Source organism: Plectrocnemia conspersa, unplaced genomic scaffold, assembly GCF_051122295.1.
Source record: "Plectrocnemia conspersa isolate PC_06_02 unplaced genomic scaffold, ASM5112229v1 ptg000008l, whole genome shotgun sequence".
Lineage (NCBI taxonomy): Eukaryota > Metazoa > Arthropoda > Insecta > Trichoptera > Polycentropodidae > Plectrocnemia > Plectrocnemia conspersa.
Window position 1 is genome coordinate 5657055 of NW_028277172.1, and position 20791 is coordinate 5677845.

The following is a 20791-nucleotide window of genomic DNA, read 5'->3' on the forward strand; positions in this document are numbered from 1 at the left end:
TAACCGAGTTTCGTTGCGTAAGGGAAACTGAAGAAGTCTTGTTTATACTCGAGATCTCCCTGGGTATATATCTCTCGTCGAAGTAAAGTTAAATAAGTTTCCGAAGAGTTGTCCCGACCAGCAAACGGAATGTGAAATGCCGAGCCGCCCCAACGGGCATCATTCAATTTGTATTTACCCGATTGCCCTAGGATATCTGTCTTGGTGCTTAATTATTTTTGTAAACCTTTTTGACCTACATACATACATATACACCTTCGAGAGTAACTGTTATATATGTACATATGAGTTAGGAACGTTTACTTTAATAATTAAATAGCATATATACCGTTGAATAAGCAACAAAGTTATTTGTGATTGAAACAAATCGGTTTCCGAAAAATTCATCGACTGGTAGATTTTTCGAATGGAAAATTCACTGACCCAATTAAAACGAGATAAGAGATAAGAGAGCAAATAAAAACTAAAACGAGAATTATAGATTAAAAAACAATAATAAAAGGACAGTACAATATGACATTCGAAATACTGTAAAAGGCTAACTCTTGGATATCATTTTTTATATATTTCAAACATTTTTAGATAGTAAAATATTACGACACAAAATATTAAAATCTATTTTGTCAAATGGCTTATGACTGAAAATCTTACTTTAACAGTTTCAGTAATGTTTATCTAAAAAAATGCTTATATTGTCGACAAATTAGCTAATAGTATAATAAACTTAAAATTAATTATAAAGCATTAAGAGACTAAGATAGTAATAAGTTCAACAGAAAATGTCAATAAATGAAGTTACTGGTCAACAAACGCATGGTCGGAATCGGCATAATATTTTTCCGACCGCCAAAGTTTTGGTTTAATGCAAAATTTTTGTTTTATTTTCTGTACTAATAAATAACATTTAATTTTGAACTATTCTATTGTAATACGATAATGACGTTTGCACAATTTTATGGAATAATAATAATAATTATATATAGGTTGTATTATATAATAATAATGTAAAATCAGTACCTGTCGTTTCTGTGGTGGTGTTTATTGAGCGTCGAGTAAGTATCGAAAATGTAGTTCAACATCGGCGCATCAGTCCTCCCCAACCTTTGAACACTCGAAGATCTATTTCTAGCCGAAACCATATTTGGAAACAGCAGCGATATGTTAAACCGCTGCTCTAAGTTCTTTGGATCTCCCATTCCTTTCATACTAGGCACCATTACATCAACAGACCCCAAAGAAGAAATCTGCGTGTCGTTCCTAGAAGCGACCAAATTGTCCACCTCCAGCGGAGAGTTTGTGGCATTATTGACACTTTCGAGCACTTGAGACATCGGTTTTAAGTTTCTATGATCTGGGCCGCTTCTAGTTTGCCTGTTTAACTCACTACTTTTATGCATAACGTTACACTTTGTACAATTTAACACTGAACTGTCCTTCTGATATGTCGCTTCTTGAGTCATTGTCTGTCCAGTATCGAACTCAGTAGGCTCGGGCGGATAGAAAGATAATTCTGGCAGCACCGAGTTTTCAGTGCTGTTCTCCAGTGCCACTTTCCACTGAAATTGCTGCTGTGTTGATAAACCTTCGTTGTGGTATGTCGGACGCAAAGGCGATAATGTGCTAACGTCCTCTCCCTCCGCTTTTCCCGACGAAGATGTAGACTCTGAAATAAAATACCGACACGTTTTAGCTGTGCACGTGGACTTACGACACTTGAGAAATTACGACATCGTTGTAAATGGAATTTCCCGAAGGTCTTACAGCACTAGATTTTTAAAATAAAGTATCAGATAAAAATGTATATATTAATTATGCTTTAAATATTGTTACATACACGCTGCTAACGCATGTTATGTAAAGCGGTGGATTTACATCAATAAACAATAATAATAACTCTATTTCATAGCTGGCTGTTACAACGTTTCGCTTTCAATGCACACATGAACTACATTACTTTTGATTGCTGTAGTTCCGGTTGACTAACAATTTCACGCTTGCGTGCGCGGATTAATCTACTCATTGGTAAAATCAGTCAAACTAAGCTATATCCGTATTAATATTTGATTAGTCACGGACGACAAACAATCAGTGCTGCTTAAATACACTGAAATCGCAACATTACAAGTTACACATATTAGACTTGTGACTTGTAAAATAAAAAATGGGTTTGAATTTACAAACTGAATTAAGACAAATCATTGCGTTGTGAATAAGTTATAAATAGCTTATACATATTAATAAAAAATATGCTTATAAGACCAGCTCCTTGTAAGCTGACATTAAATAGTTTTTTTTTATATATTTACGTAGTTCCGCATGAGTGAGAAATAAATCATTCTGCGGTTACAATTTGATACAAAAAAAATATATGATAAAATAAAATGTATTATTTATTAATTAAAGTTGCTTGAATTCAATGGAACAATATTTCTTAATTTATTTGCAAATATTCCTCGCTTATTTTGGTAAATCATTGAAGGTTTAAATGCAATATATTTTTTAAAAATTTGTGCTAAACTTTACAAAAAAATCGTGAGGAATATGTAAATCATCGGCAGATCTAATTTTATATTAATGTAGATGTTTTCTAAATTTAAATTTAGTATTCATAATCAATGTTTTAGTATTTTATTGGTTAGAAAAATTTCAGTTTTCATATACATTTATATGTCTTTCGTGTTAGCATCAAAAGGCAAATTTAACATTTTTTTTTATTAAAACGAACATTTAAAATATTATTAAAAAAACTTAATGCCAAATAATTGCGTATTATTAGTAAGATTTTGCGGACCATTCGTGCTGGCGTATCCGTCCTCTGAACCACTTGTAAGCACTGGGAAAACTACTCTTTTGTACGTAAATAATGCGCGATAAACATGCATCTAACCCACGTAAAAACCGTTATTGTCATCTACCCCTTCTTTAAACATTTTTATTTTGCAGTTTTAATTTAGGGCTTTAACAAATTTCGTTTGTTTGAATCATTAAGGTATGTAATGGGCTCAGCAAAATCCTCATCTGTGACTCCCCAGAGACGTCGCGAACAATGAACATAAATGATGCGATACTTTTTCACATCGAAAAATAATCAAATGATTCGAGACTAGTTCAGACAGACAGATAGTATTTTTATCAGCTTATGGCGTCCAAGAGACAGTCGAGAGAGACCCGCATTGACATGAGAAACATCAGAGGATCGTTTATGAGGACTATCTGAGATTTTTTACTAGCACTCAGACTACGAATTACAACTCAACAGTGTTTTTCTAATATGCTAAATTGTACATAATAAAAAATATCAGCTTTACGGCGTTTATTTTGGTTGCAAAGTCGAACCATTTAGATCTCAAAATCTGAAACTATCGTGTATAAAAAAGCAAAATTATTAATTTTAACTTACAGTTTTCAAGCTTAGCAGTGAAATGCTTCTGTAATACATGGCAATAAAACTATTGAAGAAACTGAACAACGACATACTGTCGACCAAATACATGCTACTACAAGATGTGTATACAAGATACAGTCAAGTATTTTAATAAATTTAAAATTAAGGGTAAATTGATATTATTTTTTTAAATAAACAAGAGTTTAAATCCTGTATATAATAAAATACTTAATATTAACCTTGAGGTGCGATACAACAATAACTACATTTTTGATTTTAACGCTGATTTATTTATTTGATGTGAATTTGAATTATTTGCTATTAAGACGCATATTTTGTTTTAATAGCAAAATAATAACGACGCATTTTGGCGATTTATTTATTTGAAAAATGACGGAACAATAATTTTGTAATAGATTTTGTGTTAAAAATAATAAAATAATGCAGTGAAATGTTGCATAAAATAAAGGCTTTTTAACTGAAACAATATCTGAACATAGACTTCAGAAATAATAGTATTATTTATAAGAGTTCAGTGAAAACGTAAAATATGACAAGATAATTATGTGCCATAGGACAACAACCATTGATATAAATATAAAAATCAAAGGATGTGCTTAAAAAATATAATATAGAAGTCGGTATTTTTAATAAAATTTTAAGCAGAAATGAACAGAAAAAATAGCTTAAAAACTATTTCTATGCGTCATTACAGGTGATGTTAAAAGTTATAAATATTAACAAAAATGCAATTAAAAAGCACGTCAAGTTAGATCAAGCGTCAATGTTTTGAATATTGATTTCTATGGTTATCTCAGTGTACTATATTCTCAGCAAAGAGTTTTACATTGCATCTATTTTTGTGAGGCAATATGAAGAAAACGAGCATAAATGTATGCATTAAATTTTAAATTTTGCACCCAGATAACACACTAGCTTACAAGTGCATTTTTGGTCCCAAACGACAGCGTCGTAATGCCGTAGATACTGTTATACCAAACATGATCCTCTATGATATTTTATTGTTCCCGCAGATAAAAAGAAACTTTAAATGCACAACATTTTGCGATATAAATAAGATAAAGGCAAAAATTTTCAGTGAGCTAAAGACTATCACAAATACCTGAAACTATTGTGTGAGCAACTATAAAAGGCACAATATCAATATAAGAGAATATATATATAAAAACTCTCGTTATTTTTATATGTATATATGCACCTATCCTAACATTATTAAATTTGGCACACACCATGTTGACCTTGCCCTTTTTATTTTGACGTATATAAACAAAACACTAGGCATAATTTGGTTTCAAGCTTCGTCGAAATCTTGAAATTGTATAACCTTTTGCTTTTGATACGGTGCGTGGTAGGCTTTTTGAATGTATTGTAGTAGGTAGTTTTGGATCTTATTGTAGATTTTATTTTTTGTAAAGCCGACGCCTTTTGAGCGGTGTCTGGCGGGTCTGTATCCTTACCAGGGTTGGCCGGGGTCGTGTTGAGTATCAGCAAAAGTGGCAACAGGGGGCCCAAAGGGGGCCCTCTCATCGTGGGGCCTCCCCGTCTACGCCCCCAACAGCAGCCTTCGACGCGGGGGTGTGTCGGATCATGCCCGCCCACCCTTCCTCACCGAATCTGGCACATCTGCGAAATAAACGAAACGGTATCAGTTAATATTTCAAGAGTAAGGTAATAATGTTACTAAATGTCTTAATATCTAGTAATGTTTATTTAACTTATAATAATATATAAGTTGATCTTATACTACATTGTTAGCTGTAAAACTCAAGGAGGTTTAGATATGAATAATTTTAGATATAGCTACGAGGTTATTGTAAGTTTCGGCTTTTTTGAAATGCTGGGAATTCTCATAAATCAAAAATTTCGTTTGCTTATGGATAATATCAGAGCGAAAAAATATTTTAAATAAATATTTATAAGTGCGTATAAAAGTATATATATATGTGTTATTTTAAATTATTTCATAATAATTAAAATAACAACTACAAAAAAACGTAATTTAACTTAAATATATATATACAAAACAGCAAATATAAAAGTATGTTCATATTTTATTTTTGCTGGTCAAATTATTTTTTTAAAACGCTTTTTATTCACATATATAAATAGTGCTTTTAATCAATTATACTTTGATTTAATTTAATTTTTATTTATTTTAATATATTTTTGCAAGTGATTATTCTTCACGATATCTTTAAGCGTTTGCTTGGTTGTTTATTTATTAATAAATTTTGGAAAATTAATTATTTAATTACATATAGATGAAAATAAATAATTTTCACTCCTAATTTTTAATCAATTGAATTAATTGTAATATGTTATATTGCAAAATAATGCAATATATTTCATTAATATATAAAAAATATTTTTTTAGCTTTATTCTAAGGTTCATAGAGCTGACAATGCATAGAATATGTATTAATATTTTTATTTTAAAGAATTCAACAGTTAAAAAAATCAATCGAATTATGCATACTTATACATCTTTTGGGCAAATTCTGTTTATCAAATTGATAAAGCCTATACATTAAAAATCTCTCATGACAATATAATAAGGATTATAATATTAAAATTAAAACTTGTATTTATAAATAGTAAAATTTAATCTTGAATGTACATTCAAGTATAAAGTAAGTAAAGTAAGACAATATATTATAAGCTATTAAGATTAAAAATTGTAAGGATCATAAAAAATAATTTTCTAATACTTTTATAAAGTTCATAACTACTTTAAAAACATGTTTTTTTACTCAAATAACAATTTATTAAATTGATATAAATATGTTATTAAAATATGTATTGTTAATATTCAATATATAAATTTTAATTTGTAATACAAATATTGTAAAACTTGTAAAGAAAGTAGAAAAGTATTTTTTTCTAGTATCTTTATAAAGTATTTTCTTGTATCTTAAAAATATTTTATTTATAAATATAAACAAATTATTTTAATTTATAATTTATTGCAATGCAAAAATTTAAATAAATAAAGATAAAAATAATATTTTCGTCAAAAAAAACATAAAGTTAAATAAAAATATTTACGTCGAAGAATTCTCGAGAAGAAAGAAATTCTCACTTCAATTGGGATATTTTCAAGTTTTTTGGCAAAAAGCATGTTTTTAATAGCATGTAGCTTGCCGTTATTTGGAAATCTACAATATAAGCCATTAGTAGTGATTTGTTATCACGTATAGATGATTCATCTATTACCAAGGTATACTTTTTAATGAGCGAATGAGCAATTAGTTGTTTTCTATTGTACATCATCTGCCATTTTATGGATATGCTTTGATACTAAAATATTGATTAAAAATTAAGTATTGGCACTTGAATCATTACTCTTGAAATAACAATAGTCACTGCTGGCAAATATGTATGTTCTTTTTAGAATTTTGCAGTTAAATGTGTAATTAAACCACTGTCAATTTTTGTTACTCTATCTTTCTAACTTTCATGGTTACATGCTATCATTTCTTAATATAAAAACACATAGACTTCTTTATATTTACTGGTTAAGGAATAAATTTACGCGCAATATAATCTATAAAATGTTATCGACATTTTTCTTAGGTTCATGAATACATAAAAAAATATTTTTATTTAAAAAAAAAGTCACATGAAACATGCCTTATTATGCCAAATTAAACAAAAATCCATTGGCTTTGAATTATTACATAAATTTAAGAATAATACGTTAAAAACTTACAATTTGTAGAAAATTATAATTCTTTGTCCAAAGATCAAGGGGCTTGACACCATCACTTCCGCACTACTAACAATAATATTGACTGCATAAGATTTAATAAGCTTTTTTGCAAACGCGTACAAGATTCGACAACCATTATGAATATGACCTGTCTTTATTTACGAAAAACAAGTAAATATTTATTTAATCAAGTGACAAATGAAATATTTTAGCTTTACTTTTGAATAAGATTTGAATATAATATTTTTATTATTTTATTTGGATTGTGACAGTTAATTTTTGGCTTGAGCCACGTTGACCCTGGTTGAGAAACGCTGCTTTTGAGACTAGACACAACATATCAATGGTTCTAGATCTTTAGCTATATGTATGTACTCAAATTATCACATAATTTATTGCCTTTTATTATTTATTTCTTTTTCTTTTTATATAATTAGCGGCTTTTTATTTACACTATATTGCTCTCGTGATGAACATGCAGCAAATTAAAAGAACACGAGAGCGATTGTTCATGAGAGCAATAGTCCCTGAGTGCAATTGTCCGTGATAGTAATTGTCATGAGAGCAACTGTCCTGAAAGCAATTGTCGTAGGAACAATTGTCACGAGAGAAAATGTCATCGAACCGTTGATTTTAGGACTGCAATCTATCAAAATGTGAGTTAAACAATATATTTCGTTAATTTAACACTAAAGAGACTCTAATTCGTAAGGATTAGTCTAATGAATAAATTTTTATTCAAAGCGACTTAAATTAAACATTAATATTAAATAATAAAAATAATTTAAAAAACGCCAAATATTTTTAATAGTAAATAATAAATTCTTTATAACATAAAAATAATATATTTTAATTAGATGCTTTATTAATTCTAAAAAGTGATTAGGAGGATATGGAAAATAACATATAAACTTCGAAATATTTTTGTCAATGTTTAATTTTAGGGCTAGTTATTAATTTGTTAGAACAGTAAAAAAAACATTTTCCTTAACAAATCGATCTAAATACTACCTAATAAAAAATGTTCATTGACTATTACAAAGCTCAGTTAAATAGCTAATCTGATTTGCGATCTTTACTTAAAATAGCTCTAATTCGAAAAATCTTAACGGCATTAACAAAAACTTACATAATTTATACATATTTTCATACATTATATTATATGGGTTATTACGTGTATTGTGATACCAATATCTACAGTAAAAAATATGTATTTGGGCAAATACTTTTTTTTCTGTTAATTATAACTGTCACAGTTTTTAAAAAATTTTCATTATAGTATTTTTTTTATTTTTCCTGTAAATATCTCATTTAAGTTTTCAAAAAATACCTTTTTAGCTTCGTAATTTTTTTTTGCATAAATTGGTTGTCTGTTCAATAAAAAAAAATTATCGAACTAAAAAAAGAAGATGGAGGAAAATATTGAAAATATTTTTTTTAATATAAGAAAAAGAGCTTGAAAGCGCTTATTTAAAAGTATTTTTTATTCTAATGTGATTTTGTCGCAATATCAATACGTAAAATTAAAAAAAAATATTTTATTGATTCTCAATTATTTTTTTTATTTATAAACGTAGCGAAAATGTTGAACGTAATAAAAATGAGCTCAATTATTTTATGTTATAAAAGTTTGGAAAAAAAAAACTTCACTTGTAAGTACTAAATATTTTATAGTTTGTCCATAATTCAATATTTTATTAGGATTACCAAAAATTAGTCGGTAAAGTTTGATTTCTAGCGACACAATTGAGAGTTTTCATTCATGAAGCGTCATGAAATATTATTATTATATTAACACACAGAGGCCGGAAATAAATTTTCGACGATAAAGCGACCGGGCACGTTCGTCCGATACTTAATAAGCAATAACATACGAACCAAGTGAAATCATCATCCTCATCCCTGAGACCGAACAGAACTGCGCACAACAAACGGCGAGACATTGCGTTTATGGCGGAAATTAAAGCCTTAATCCGGTCGTTACTGTATTGTTACAGCCGGCGAACGTTAACCGCCACATTCGAGTGTAAAGTTTTATGATGAGCTCGGAAACACGTCCGAAATCCTCTTGGTTTGGTGATAAAACACGAAAAGGGCCGCGACTCTGTGGCAAAGGGCGTCGATCGTAAAAATGCGAAAACACGACGCGATAAATTCGCACCAAGTTTGGCGCAAAATAAATTAATTCTGTGTCCGGCGCAAGTTCGGGTAAAAATTAACGATTTTAATTTACGAGTGGGGGTAGATTTTTTAAATTGTTTTTTTGCAACCCCAATGTTGGTAAACAACATTGTTTAAGTTTCATGGGTAGCATAAATATTTTAGAGTCGCATGCAGGATATATGTTTATTAACTTAGACACTAAAAAAATAATTAAACATAATTACGAATGTAAAATAATTTATGTTGTTGTAATTTGTTTTAGTATCGTTTAGTGATTCATTGCATCATTTGTCTTAATCTTATAAAAGTAAACTAGCTCTAGTAACACTCCACACTATAATAAAAATAAGACGTAGTACATCTACACAATTATTTTAAGGTCATTCTTACGACCATTTCTAAGAAGAAAAACATTATACCAATTCGCCTCAAAAGTTAGCTCTAACAATATAAAAGAGATCTCAAAAATAAACAATAAAGTTACTAACTGTTATCAATTTAAAAATCACCTATAAGCACAACCGCCCTGAGGGGTTAATCAGTCGTAAGAACACAAAAGTACCGCCATACTACTCTTTGCTTGGAAAGGATGCACGATAGACTATGCATTTCACCCTACGTATAAAAACTATTGTTATTTTTACACCTTTAATAAAGATTGCCGATAATAGCTATATGGCAGTTTAACCCCACTTTGAATTTGTGTGTCTAAGAAGCGATGCAATTGCAATTTGCCAGAGTTATCATGGAACAACAAATTGTTTCAATATAAACAATTGTATACTTAAGCAACACAGGTAGTCGTTTTTTCTCGCAATATACCCGAGTAATTAATATCACTCTAGAATCCATCGTAATTTATACCTCTTTATTTTGTTTCGTAATGCGAGACAAATGGACGCCTTACCTTGACAAAAATTTATTATACTCCTTTAAAAAACATTTGTGAATAAAATGTTTGTCGACCGTACCTACTAGGACCAAAATTCACAGAACTCGTTTCTTTAATGAAACAAAATATAGCCCACTTTTTATTATTTTTTAACGCTTATCTCAAAATCAGGTGTGCGTTTTTATGGAGTGAAATTTTTTATGGAGTTGGTGTTAAATTTTTGTATTTATTGTTTAAGACGTAAAAGTTTTATTTGAATCAGTTTAATAAATCGACCTTAGATAATTTATTTCCAATTATTTAATTTATATACACAAAACAAACGCTAATATAGATCAGATCTCTATGTATATTAAATTTGTTCCAAATATTATTTTACTAGTTATTGTACTTTATACAAAATATTTAATAAAATTTGATATTTAAAATATTCCATCAATTTTGCTAAAATATTTCAATCGCAGCTAATCTTAATTCTGACGATTTAAAAATGCTGAAATTACACATGATATACATATATAAGCTAGACTTATTTTTAAACAATAATAAAAATATTGGACAATAATACGTAAAGCATTATTTGAGAACCTTCAAAAAACTAATTAATAAATAAAAAATGAGGATCGCTCTTAATTTAATTTTAATTGTATGTCAATTTAATAATCGTAAATAGTTTAATTTAAAGAAATTTTATTTTTTTAAAACAACTGACTCATATATGCGTATTCCGGCATCCAAGTGAGAAATTTATTTTTTGTATATTATTTTATTTATAAAAAAGTATCTTATTTTTCGAGATTCTTTTATGCTTAATCTGTACGACTCGATTTTCTTTAATTATTACAATATTATTTTGTAAAAATAAGCAATTCTAATTAATCAAAAATGTATTAATCAATTAAAATATAAAAATACAATGATCAATTATTCCAATATTCCTTACCTGATGGAAATTTTAAAAATAAGGTCCAAATGGAATTCAAATCTTTTGGATAATATACTTATACCACTCTTATATCACACACTTTTTCTGTGACGAGATTTAAAAATTGCAAAGAAAGATTTTAAAAGAGTTGCTTCAGATGGCAGTCATAACGTTTTTGTTTAGCATTGCTATGTATTATAAGAAGCTCAAAATATTGATCAACGGAAAAATTCTTTGGACGCCGAACATTTGAATTATTGTAATTTATGATACCTTGTTTTAATTACTAATTCTGAAGCGCTTTAGACAGGAATTTTAAATCTGTATTTTAAAAAACACAAAGGTTCATATGGAATTCGAGTTTAAAGGTCTTTCAAGTATTAGTCAACGACTATAACATTGGTATATCGTGCTTGTAAAATTTATATGACTCATATACTTGTTTCACGGCGTTCACGAGTTATATTTCTAAATATAGTATGGGTGATATCTGTTTTTTTTTTTTTTTATGTGTATTTTTATTCGTTAAAATCTATTTTCATATTTATATTGAAAATCTTCTTTAATCTAAAATTATATTCATATTTTATTTTATTTATTTGTATTTAAATTATTGTATGTATTTAATAGTTACACTAAACGAAAAATTACTAGCGTAGTGCTAATAAAATATTACATCAAACTTTTTTAACCCTTTTTTTAATAACATTTCTAGACAATTTTTTTTATAGCAGATTTTAATATAAATCTAAATATATTTAGTCCTTATGTAATGGTTCAATTAAACCTTAACTATTGTTTTACATACAAATATAATTTTCTCTTCATTCTATATCTACATTTGTATATTAGTATGGATTTCAGTTTATGTTAGTGGCGAGTCAAGCTTTTCCCGTCTAGTAGGCGTTAACGTGTTAAGCTAACTACACATTTCGCCATCAAACGCTTTTCCGCTTTTATTTTTCGTGACAGGTACCTATACTCGTGAAAGCTTTACGCCCACCTGTCAATACCACCAAAACTGCCAAATCATTATGCCGGAAATTCGCAATAATATTCTAAAACCGGATGTCAGTATTTTTTATTGTCCGATGGGAAATTATTTATTTAAAAATATTTATTTTCAAGGCGTGTTATTAAACATTTTAGACTTCCACTACTTTTTATTAAGGTTGTACAAAATAGATTTTTTAATAATATTGCATGATGTATAAAATAACACTGTCAATTTGGATTTAATAATATATTTGATCGGTGTCTTTATTTGTTGAGAGACTGGATGGTTCATATAATGGGAGCGTTCTTGAGCGCTGACGTCTTGGACGTAACGACTATAAATAAGGGACGCAATCGCGATACTCTTTGCTACTAAACATGCAGCAGCAGCGACGTATATAATCTGAGAGGACTCGCTTCGAAAAGTGCTTTATTAAAAACATAGTACGTCAATAACGCAATAAATTGTATCAAAAATGCAGTAACATACAGATACGGATATCTATACTCTTTTTTGTGAAAAAATGTATGTGAAATTTAGATAAATTACTTGTTCTGTATTTATTGTAACTAAAGGATTCAAATGAATTTCTAACGCTCTATAAATGAGGTCCTCAAAAATCAATCTTTAGTAAATGTTTAAAAACAGTTGTATTCATAATTTAAAATTGCTGATTAGGTACTAAACTTTTATTAAGAATAGACGAGTAAATTATTATTAAAATAGAATTTATATTTTGCCTAAATTATCATATATCTCGGATGGTTGTACACTGTTTTTTTAAGTGTACTTGAATGTTTTTATAAAATCTTCATATTACCAAATAGGTGTAAATTTTCAAGTAACACTTTACATTTCATCTTCTTTACTGTATTTTTGCGAAAGTTTACATTGTTAAAATAATATGTTATTAAAATCCTTTTAGAGTGGAAGTGCGTATCTTATCTTATGTAATGAATTCACTTAGCGCTCCTTTGTTAGGGGCAATACGATTAAGGTCACGCGTATCTGCTCGAGTGAATTATGTCCATTCACATAAGAGTAATGTATCCCCGATGAATATGCCGGCAGCACAATACGGCACCAAAGAAAAAGCACGTGGGCCGTAAAACCATAAGTTAGATATTTTGAAACACCGAGATCTCTGACGCAGTTTCGGACGGAATGGTCGTTTTGGGAACTACAATGTCAATACAATCAATATTTCTCAGAATGGCTACTACGCTACAAAAAAATATATTTACCAACACTCTAGATTAGTGGTATAAATCGGTGACTAAACCCTGAAAAACTTAAGTCAGAACCAAATAAGGACCATATTGTATAAATTTAGATCGAAATTATTGATTTTATTAAAATTAAATATCTGATTAATAATCACAGGTAAAGTGTTTCTCTTAATCACATGAATAAATAATCGAGCTAGGTGACATCTATTGATTGTAGCCTGTAATATTGATTTAGAAGTCTGTTATCACACTTATTTAATAGTTGTTGATTGTGTCAACTTCGTTGTAAGGTATTAAGTTAACGTCTGTCATGTAAAAACGTACATTTTACGATAAATAAATAAACTCTCGTAAAAAAACTATTTAGTTTTAGGAATAATGCGGCATTTATTAAATCTTGCAAAAACTATTTTGTTTTTATGCTTATTTAAATATGGTAAGCTAAACTACGTAACGTTGCTCCTAGCAAAAAAATAAAAATAGTTGACAGTATTACTATTTAATAGTTTTGTGCCTTTATTTTTTCACAAATTATGTTGTTTTATGTTATTTTCTCGACATATACTAAGTATATGTTGTCCTGATAGTCGGGGGGCTTAATGTGTTTAAACAAAGTTTGTTGTTATTAATTTTTATGTTATGCAACAATTAAAAAATGTTTTCTATGCATGTGTCCGTGGGCTTTAGGCGTTTCTGGTGCAGGTTGAACTTTGGATTTTTTACGTCGTGTTGAGCCAATGGATGCGAAGAGAGAAGCAGCGACTTCTGAAATTTTGGCTGGTCTAAAGTTGAACTTCCTCTTGGTAGTATTCCAAGCTTGATTGATGCCTTCAAATCGAAAGCGGATGTGAATGCCAGTAGAAGTGTTTCTGATAAAGTCTCAAACAATGTGTCTAATGAGAAGTGATAGAAAGAAGTCCAATAGTAAATTATTCTTGGTTTTATATAGGTTTTTTGTTCTTGTTCTTTTAAAACAAATGCACAAACGGCGGGTTTGGGGTATATTTATATTTATCATTTTAATTTCATTGGAACCAACAAGTTAACTGCATATTATTTTTATTAAATAAATTTGCATAGCAACAACGAATAGACACATGTTACAATTAAATTAAATTATATGTAATTAATATTTTATACGTGTTGCTCATTAAAAAGTAATTGTCATTAATACATGTGTATCGTAATAAATATTTAGTTCATATATAGAGCGAATAAAATAAATAAAGATCATTAAACCACGTAAATTGCTTCAATGATTCTATTCATATCATTGGCCAACAACTAATCATCTATTATTAGTTTTTATCTGAATTATTGTAATATAATAAAAATTTAAAACAGATTATTTTATCGCAGCAAATTTTTTCACAAAATAAAAAAAAACGAAACTCTAAAGTCAGTTCAAAAGTAGCACGATTATTAATTGATATAATAAATCCATTTACCGATGATGACTCAATAAAGTCGTATAATATTTTTTTTGTAATTTTAATCTATCGGACTTTTAAAAAGGAGAGTTGCTTGAAATGTTGAGCACATTGTGAGTTACATCAATGGTCAATTTAATAGCAAAGCAAATTATTTAAAAATTACATTTGGTTTCATCCCGTGCTTCCGAATTTTTTTGGTTTCTAAACACCTTGCCTAAATCTAGGTTTTCTTTAAGCACCCTATATAAAATTATTTATAATATCACGATTCACAGAAAACGCTCTTGTAAGATTAATATTCTGTTTGATTAAAGGGTTAGGTAAACATGGTAACAGTGCTTTACCATTTTAAGTGGCTTCTACAAGCAATTAGTTACTTGTTTGCACAATGGTATATTTTAGGTGACTAAAAAATCAGCTTCTATGAATAGTTTGCATAAAATAACTAAGGACGAAAATATTTTTAATTATTTAATAAGTTGCGAAAAATAAATATTCTATAAACAGTCTTTAGTAAATTAAGCAAGGTCATTGCGCTTTAAAAAAATTATAGACCTATGGTTAAGGTAAAATATTTTTTATTGACTCTATTTGCTATTAAATTGGCTATTGATGTCCCTCACAATGTGCTTAGCACCTAGCAATTGTTTACACTAAAAACACAATATATTTAAATAAAGCTGCAATAATTAAAACTGTTGTCTTTGTTTAAGCACGTAATATGTTACAATATAAACAAGCAGATAAATATATAATATATCAAATAAAGCCCAGTCCCCAATGCTTACCTCTAAGATGCTTAAACCTGCATGTAGCATCTAGCATGTGTCATAAATGGCAATGAATATTTGAATATAATACTATATATATCTAAAACTATGTATTGTGTGCTCTTGCTTCAATCTGTAAATCTGTGTAGTTGTAATGGCACATGCATCACATGACTTTGATTTTTAAATATATTATATTTATATAGACAAATTATTTATTTATGACTTTTTAATTAACTTTACATTTTTTTGTAACGGCCACTGTATTAAATATTAGAATTAAAAATGTTTATATTTGCCGTTAAATTATACGTTTTTATTTATTCTAATTATAATTATTATTAGTTTTATTATTAGAAACGCGTTTTACTCCCATATGAAACATTAATTCCAGTTTTAGATAAGATTGTTTTCAAGAGTCACAATCACATCCTCCGTTGGTTCCGTTGTAGCCGACGCATTTATGTCTGTCTCCACACAGATCCATAATTTACTACTGTTTTATATTTTCTTATATAATATTAAATGTATTACTTTCGACAATCGTGACGTATTATGTCACAATGGTCCCAATTTAATTTTAAGACATAAATAAATCTAATCTTTTTAATACACGAAATTTTACGCATTAACTTAATCAAAATTACAGGACCTTTTATCAAAAAAAAAGAAAACCGAACGACCCATTACCATTAGATTAAATTAAAAGTAAACTGTACATAAAACGCTTTTAAATGTGAGTAACAAATAGATTTTATTTTATCTAAATTAAATATATACATACATATAAAAGAGTATTAAATTGTAATTATTTTGATGATATATATTCCTTACATAAGAATAAATTGAATAATAATCAAACGCTTAAATTCTTAATTCACAATTTAAGAAAAGTCTGCAAGTTAAAATTGCAGTCTAATTTTGCAACGTACGAGTAATTAAGTGAATTTAGAACACACTAATTCAGCTGGATGAAAGTATTAGGCGTTTTCAGTTTGTTTTAATTGAGTTTAAAATAGTATAGTTAAGATTTATAGTCAGTATGTAATCAGTGAATCTACTCTTATACATGTATCCGACGTCAGATTTACGTCATCGGTCCTCAAGAGACTTTTGATCAACGTGCGACGTCAAAGCTCTAATAACCGAAAGCTTCCGAGAGGCTTAAGTCAGACGTGTGTCAAAAATGACCACTTAACAAAGCAAACACGTCTAGGATGTTTATACAATGTAGTATTTATAAATACTGTTATAGAATAACTAAAAAGAAAATATATTACATTGTTATTAGATTGGGTTTTTTTTATTAATTAATAAAATTAAATAATTTATTTACGGCTATATTTTAATTATAAATATATTATTTAAATATATTTTTATTTTTGATATATTAAATATCATATCGAGTGGCCCAGTTTATAATTCTGGTAAAATTTATTCTAGATAAAGTTATAAGTTAATGTTATTTTGTATCTTTCAAATATATATATATTACTAAAATAGTAATAATGCATTTTATAAAATTCAATTTTGCAATTTAAACTAATAAAATATATATGTATTTATTTAATATTATTATTATTATATTTATAATTATTATTATATCCTAATATAATAACACAAACACAAAAGTAAGATTGGGGGCAACAAATCCGAGGAAAAGTATTCAATGTCAAGAACCCATTAAGGGTTCTCGGGAAACTTTGGCGAGGGTCTCGAATAACGCGCCCCTGTAATATAATTATCATTATACATAGGAATATATTTTTGTTGTTGTAAGCAAAAATAAATATAATTACATCTACAGAAATCGTAAACAAAAAAAGTTTTGAGATTGCTTTGTTTCGTGTGATGAATGCTTTTTTTGCGATCTGACGATAAAACAGCGCGAGTGGTTAAATTAAAGGTTAAAGTTATCAGAGTTTCTGCGAGTAGGATTGTAACATTGAGTATTGTCGAAAAACCGTTTTCGAATACGGACGTAAATTATAAATAATTAAGTTATACCTTTTTTGATGTAATCGGGATCTGAATCCGAAACTAATGGAACATTAATCCTGTAAAGGTTTTTTGAAATGTTTGTATTAATGTTTTTTATTTAAAATAAAATTAAAGACACAACACAGACATAAATTTGTAATAAATAAATTTGGATCAATAATACACGGGTCTTTTAATGAAACACTTTTTTATTTTTATATAACAAATATTTGTTTGTAAATAATTTAAATATTAGGATATTTCATTGATGTTGTAAATTTTTTAGTAATATATAAAACGCTTAAATTTTTAATCTACGATTTTATTATAAAAAATATGTTCAATATAACAATAAACAAATATTTTTAATTTCGTAATTTAAAGTAATAAAACTAAATATATAAAAATATGATAATCCAAAAATTTTTAATCCTTATTCGTTCAATTAAAAACAACAATTAATAAAGTATGAAGTATCGAATATTCATTGAACAATATCTCTCATATTCATTATTCCAATATTTTAATTCTAAATATATTTTCGCATTTTTTAACTATTCGTGATTCGATTTCGCATTTTTTAACTATTTGTTATTTGATATATGTTGTAAAATATTTAGATTCTTTGATTTTTTAAAAACACAAGAAACCGATTAACTCTATAAAACATAGCTGTGTACATTTTTTAAAAGCTAATATTGTTTAATTTTGTTCTTATTAATTTATTTACTAATAAAAAAAATAAGAAAAAAACTCTTTTTAATTGCCGAAATTCCAGAAGTTGCTCATGTATCTGATTATATATTGAGCAGATGTGGACTTTTGCTATAGCTAACATTGAATTTATTATCTATTTTCAATAAATTATTATTGTATTTAATTTTAAGTATTTTTTTATCATTCCAAATTGTAGTACTTAGCAGGTGTAAAAAAATTAATACATCGTACTTATTTTATAAATAAAATACTTAATGCCTAATTATTTTTTTCATAAAAATTCATTTTCTCCCTACTTTGTATTATTTTTTAAAACATATATTTATATGTTTATAAATAAATTCTAATATTCGAATATTTTATTATTTAAAATAACGGAAATTAATAAACCAGTGATTTTTTTTTTCAAGCAGCTTGGATAAATAAAAATGTTATGTTAAGGAAATTAGAGATTATAGGTATGAGTGGAATAGTTTTAATGTGATTTATGAAAAATAAAGCATATAGATAAATAAATTTTGCTTTTTTCTAAATAGAAAATAATATCTCACAATCTACCATAGAAATCCAGATAAGGAACATTGTTTTTAATTATATTTATTAGTGTTATAATTATTAGGTTTGGTGACCCCCAAGTAGATCCCAAGGAGATTTGATCCCTTCAAGTTTCTGCAAATATTTATATTCATAAATACCAGCATTTGTGAATGTTATAAATATATTTTATTATATTTAAATATGTGAGAGCAAATTTATATAAAAATTGCTCTCGTATGAAATTATATGTTATTTTAAAAATTTATAAATGTTTTCATATTTAAGGATAATAGAAAATGTAAATTTATTAAATACAAAATCTCCAGCAAATAAATAAAATGTATATATTGTATCTGCCTATGATCCTCAAACTATGGTTGTATACATAGATAATTGCAGATTAATTTAAAATTATTGAACGAAATTGTACCGTTCATTTATTATCGTTTTTTAATCCATAATTTTGCATACTTCTCTCGAATCAGTATTTTATCATTTGGGCAAGTTTTATATTTCAATAAAAGTAATACCTTCATTAGATATTTTTGATGAAAATATATTTATATTTTATGTAAATTACCCATTCATTATGAGGATTATAATATAGCATTTCAAACTTTTATTTATGGATATTTTAAAATTCTCAAATACGAATTGAAGTAAAAAATATTATTATTAGCAATAAGGATTAAACATTGTAAGATTAATATTAAAATTAAGTATTTTTTATAGTTTCTTAAGAAAGGTAATGAAGATTTTACTTTAATATAAATTTAATTATTTTTATTGACTATTTGCTTAAATCTCTATATGTAGGGTTAAATTTATAATAATTCTAAATAATATGGTTGTATAGTAATATTTTTATAGCAACTTTTTGAAATATAATAGATTTTATTTGTTTATAGATACGTTTTTTTATATATAAAATTATTTTAATATGTATAATAATTCAATTGTAATTTTATTCCATATTATTATAAAACATCTTTACGATATCTTAAAACGTTTGCTTTGTAATTTATTTATTTATTTATTTATATATTTATAAAAAAAAATATTTATCTACGTAAAAATCAATTATTTACACATGTGTAAATAATTGTAATAATATGTAATTAGTTTCAAATTTATATTTTATAATATAAAACTATACGCAATTTCCTGCTAAAGCAATATTTTTATACATTTTCACTCAACCTATTTAGATATAATATTAAATATTTATAGCCCTCACGAATACTATTATAGTATTTACGAATACAAATACAATCAAAATCTTTAAGGGATCAGTAGTCTGTACATCAATTATTAATACACACATTTTTCAATTTCTTGCATAGGTGATAATGTGAAAAAAGTTGTATATATGTAAGTAAAATAACAAATTAAGTTTAATGTTAAGATAGTTAAAAATTACTGCCCTTAAACTAAATAAGAATAAAATTAATTTCATGGTTATTGATTATAAAAATGTGTTAGATAATAATATCAAATAATTATATTATAAAAATAGTTAATAAAATGTAATATTTAGTAATAATTGTAAATAAATATTAAATGAACACTTTAATTGCATGACCCATTTTAATTATTGTGTAAAAATATTATATAGGCTATCACTAGAGCAAGAGTTTTGAATAAAAATAGATTTACTGGTTAAAAATAAAAGTAGATTAAAAATATTTAAATGGTTAAATAAGCAAGAAATGTTAAAAATTATTGCTTTAGCTTAGAAAATAATATAATACTAGTATGTTTTAATAAGTATTTAATAAAACATTAAAAATGAAATATATTCAATACTAGAAATAGAGATAATAGCAAAATATTGCAAAAAATATTATCTCACGGTTTACCACAGGGGTCCAAACTATGACTATTGTAGTTTATAATATATATTTTTAATATAAATAATAATATAAAAAAATGTTATATATAATAAATATTTTTGCAGACGATACTTTAATTTATGTATATGTGGTAATATTAATAAATCAGATGGTTTAAAAATAATGTACTTTAACTGAATG

The 20791-nt window shown here is 27.0% G+C and overlaps 1 protein-coding gene across 7 annotated transcripts in view; it reads right to left on the reverse strand.

The window, feature by feature from the left end:
* Window positions 1-20791, reverse strand: part of LOC148232809 (uncharacterized) — a 449135-nt gene that overhangs the window by 50638 nt on the left and 377706 nt on the right. For all 7 annotated transcript variants that reach the window (XM_088189595.1, XM_088189594.1, XM_088189589.1 and 4 more), the window contains 2 exons: window positions 4864-5029; window positions 1018-1663 (listed from right to left, as the gene is read on the reverse strand). In XM_088189595.1, the coding sequence (XP_088045721.1) occupies window positions 1018-1663; window positions 4864-4933 (716 nt within the window). In that variant the 5' untranslated portion in view covers window positions 4934-5029. The remainder of the gene's footprint in view (window positions 1-1017; window positions 1664-4863; window positions 5030-20791) is intronic.